At 58.8% G+C, this 1,035-nt stretch overlaps 2 protein-coding genes across 2 annotated transcripts in view; both read left to right on the top strand.

Moving 5' to 3' along the window:
- LOC108643006 (Ig-like V-type domain-containing protein FAM187A) overlaps nucleotides 1-140 on the top strand; it is a 5,563-nt gene extending 5,423 nt beyond the window's left edge. The window contains exon 3 of the mRNA XM_029963275.1: nucleotides 32-140. Within this exon, the coding sequence (XP_029819135.1) occupies nucleotides 32-140 (109 nt within the window). The remainder of the gene's footprint in view (nucleotides 1-31) is intronic.
- An 857-nt stretch (nucleotides 141-997) lies between these two features.
- GFAP (glial fibrillary acidic protein) overlaps nucleotides 998-1,035 on the top strand; it is a 4,614-nt gene continuing 4,576 nt past the window's right edge. Inside the window, exon 1 of the mRNA XM_029963272.1 lies at nucleotides 998-1,003. Within this exon, the coding sequence (XP_029819132.1) occupies nucleotides 998-1,003 (6 nt within the window). The remainder of the gene's footprint in view (nucleotides 1,004-1,035) is intronic.

Raw genomic sequence — 1,035 nt, 5'->3', positions numbered from 1 at the left:
CCTGGATCCATCCCGCCGTGTTTCCCGGCAGTGCCGTGCCCGTCCTGGATCCATCCCGCCGTGTTTCCCGGCAGTGCCGTGCCCTGGCACAAAGGCCCCTCCAGGCCGTGCTGGGCAGACATGGCTCGGGCCCCGCATAAAGCCCTTTTCAGCCGCCCAGAAAAGCCCCTGGCACCCGGCCCTGGCTCTCACCACTCCCTGCCATGGGACAACAGGGGCAAAAGATCCCCCAAACTCAGTGCATATGTGGCTGGTGACATGGTCGAAACACACAGCTATGGTGGGATAAGTCCCCTCTGGATCTGGGATGGGGACAGGTGTCCTGAGTCCTGTCCAGGCTCCAGGGCCACCAGCCAGTGCTTCCACAGATCCAGTGGGATGGGAAGGACTTTGAAGGCTTCAGCCACTTAATTAACACCTGGCCTTAATTAACAGCCTGGAGTGATGGGCTGCTCATGCCAGGGCTTGTCCTTGGGGATGTGATATGGGGAGGATACATACATGTGTGTGCTCACATGTGTGTGTGTGTGCCCGTGTGTGTGCCCATGTGTACACGTGTGTGCCCACGTGTGGGTGTGCCTGCGTGTGCACGGTGGGGTGGCTCTGTGTGTGTGTGTGCTGTGGGTTCATGTAAGGGTAACTGGGCATGTGCCACTCTGGGCATGTGTGTGCACGTGCACACGTGTGTTGGTCTGGCTGTGCCTGTGTGTGCACAGCAGGGTGGTTGTGCCTGTGCACGCTGTGTGTGTGTGGAAGGGGAGCTGCGTGTGCACAGCTCTGGGTGTGTCCCGTGTGTGTGTGTGCACACGTGTTCAGGGAAAGCAGCACACGTGTGTACCTGCACACTGTGTGTGTCCCCACGTGTGTGCCAGGCGGGCACGTGTGTGCCTTGCACACGGGGTGTGTGTTTGTGGACACGGACAAACATGTGTGTGTGTCTCTGGAGGTGTCTGTGTGCACGTGTGTGCCTGTGGGCTGCACACACATATGAGTGGAGATGCAGGTGACTCCACACATGTATATGTAGATCTCACA

Source organism: Manacus vitellinus, unplaced genomic scaffold (genome assembly GCF_001715985.3).
Source record: "Manacus vitellinus isolate BGI_N305 unplaced genomic scaffold, ASM171598v3 scaffold_100_pilon, whole genome shotgun sequence".
Classification (NCBI taxonomy): Eukaryota; Metazoa; Chordata; class Aves; order Passeriformes; family Pipridae; genus Manacus; species Manacus vitellinus.
This window is presented reverse-complemented; position numbering and strand designations above follow the sequence as displayed.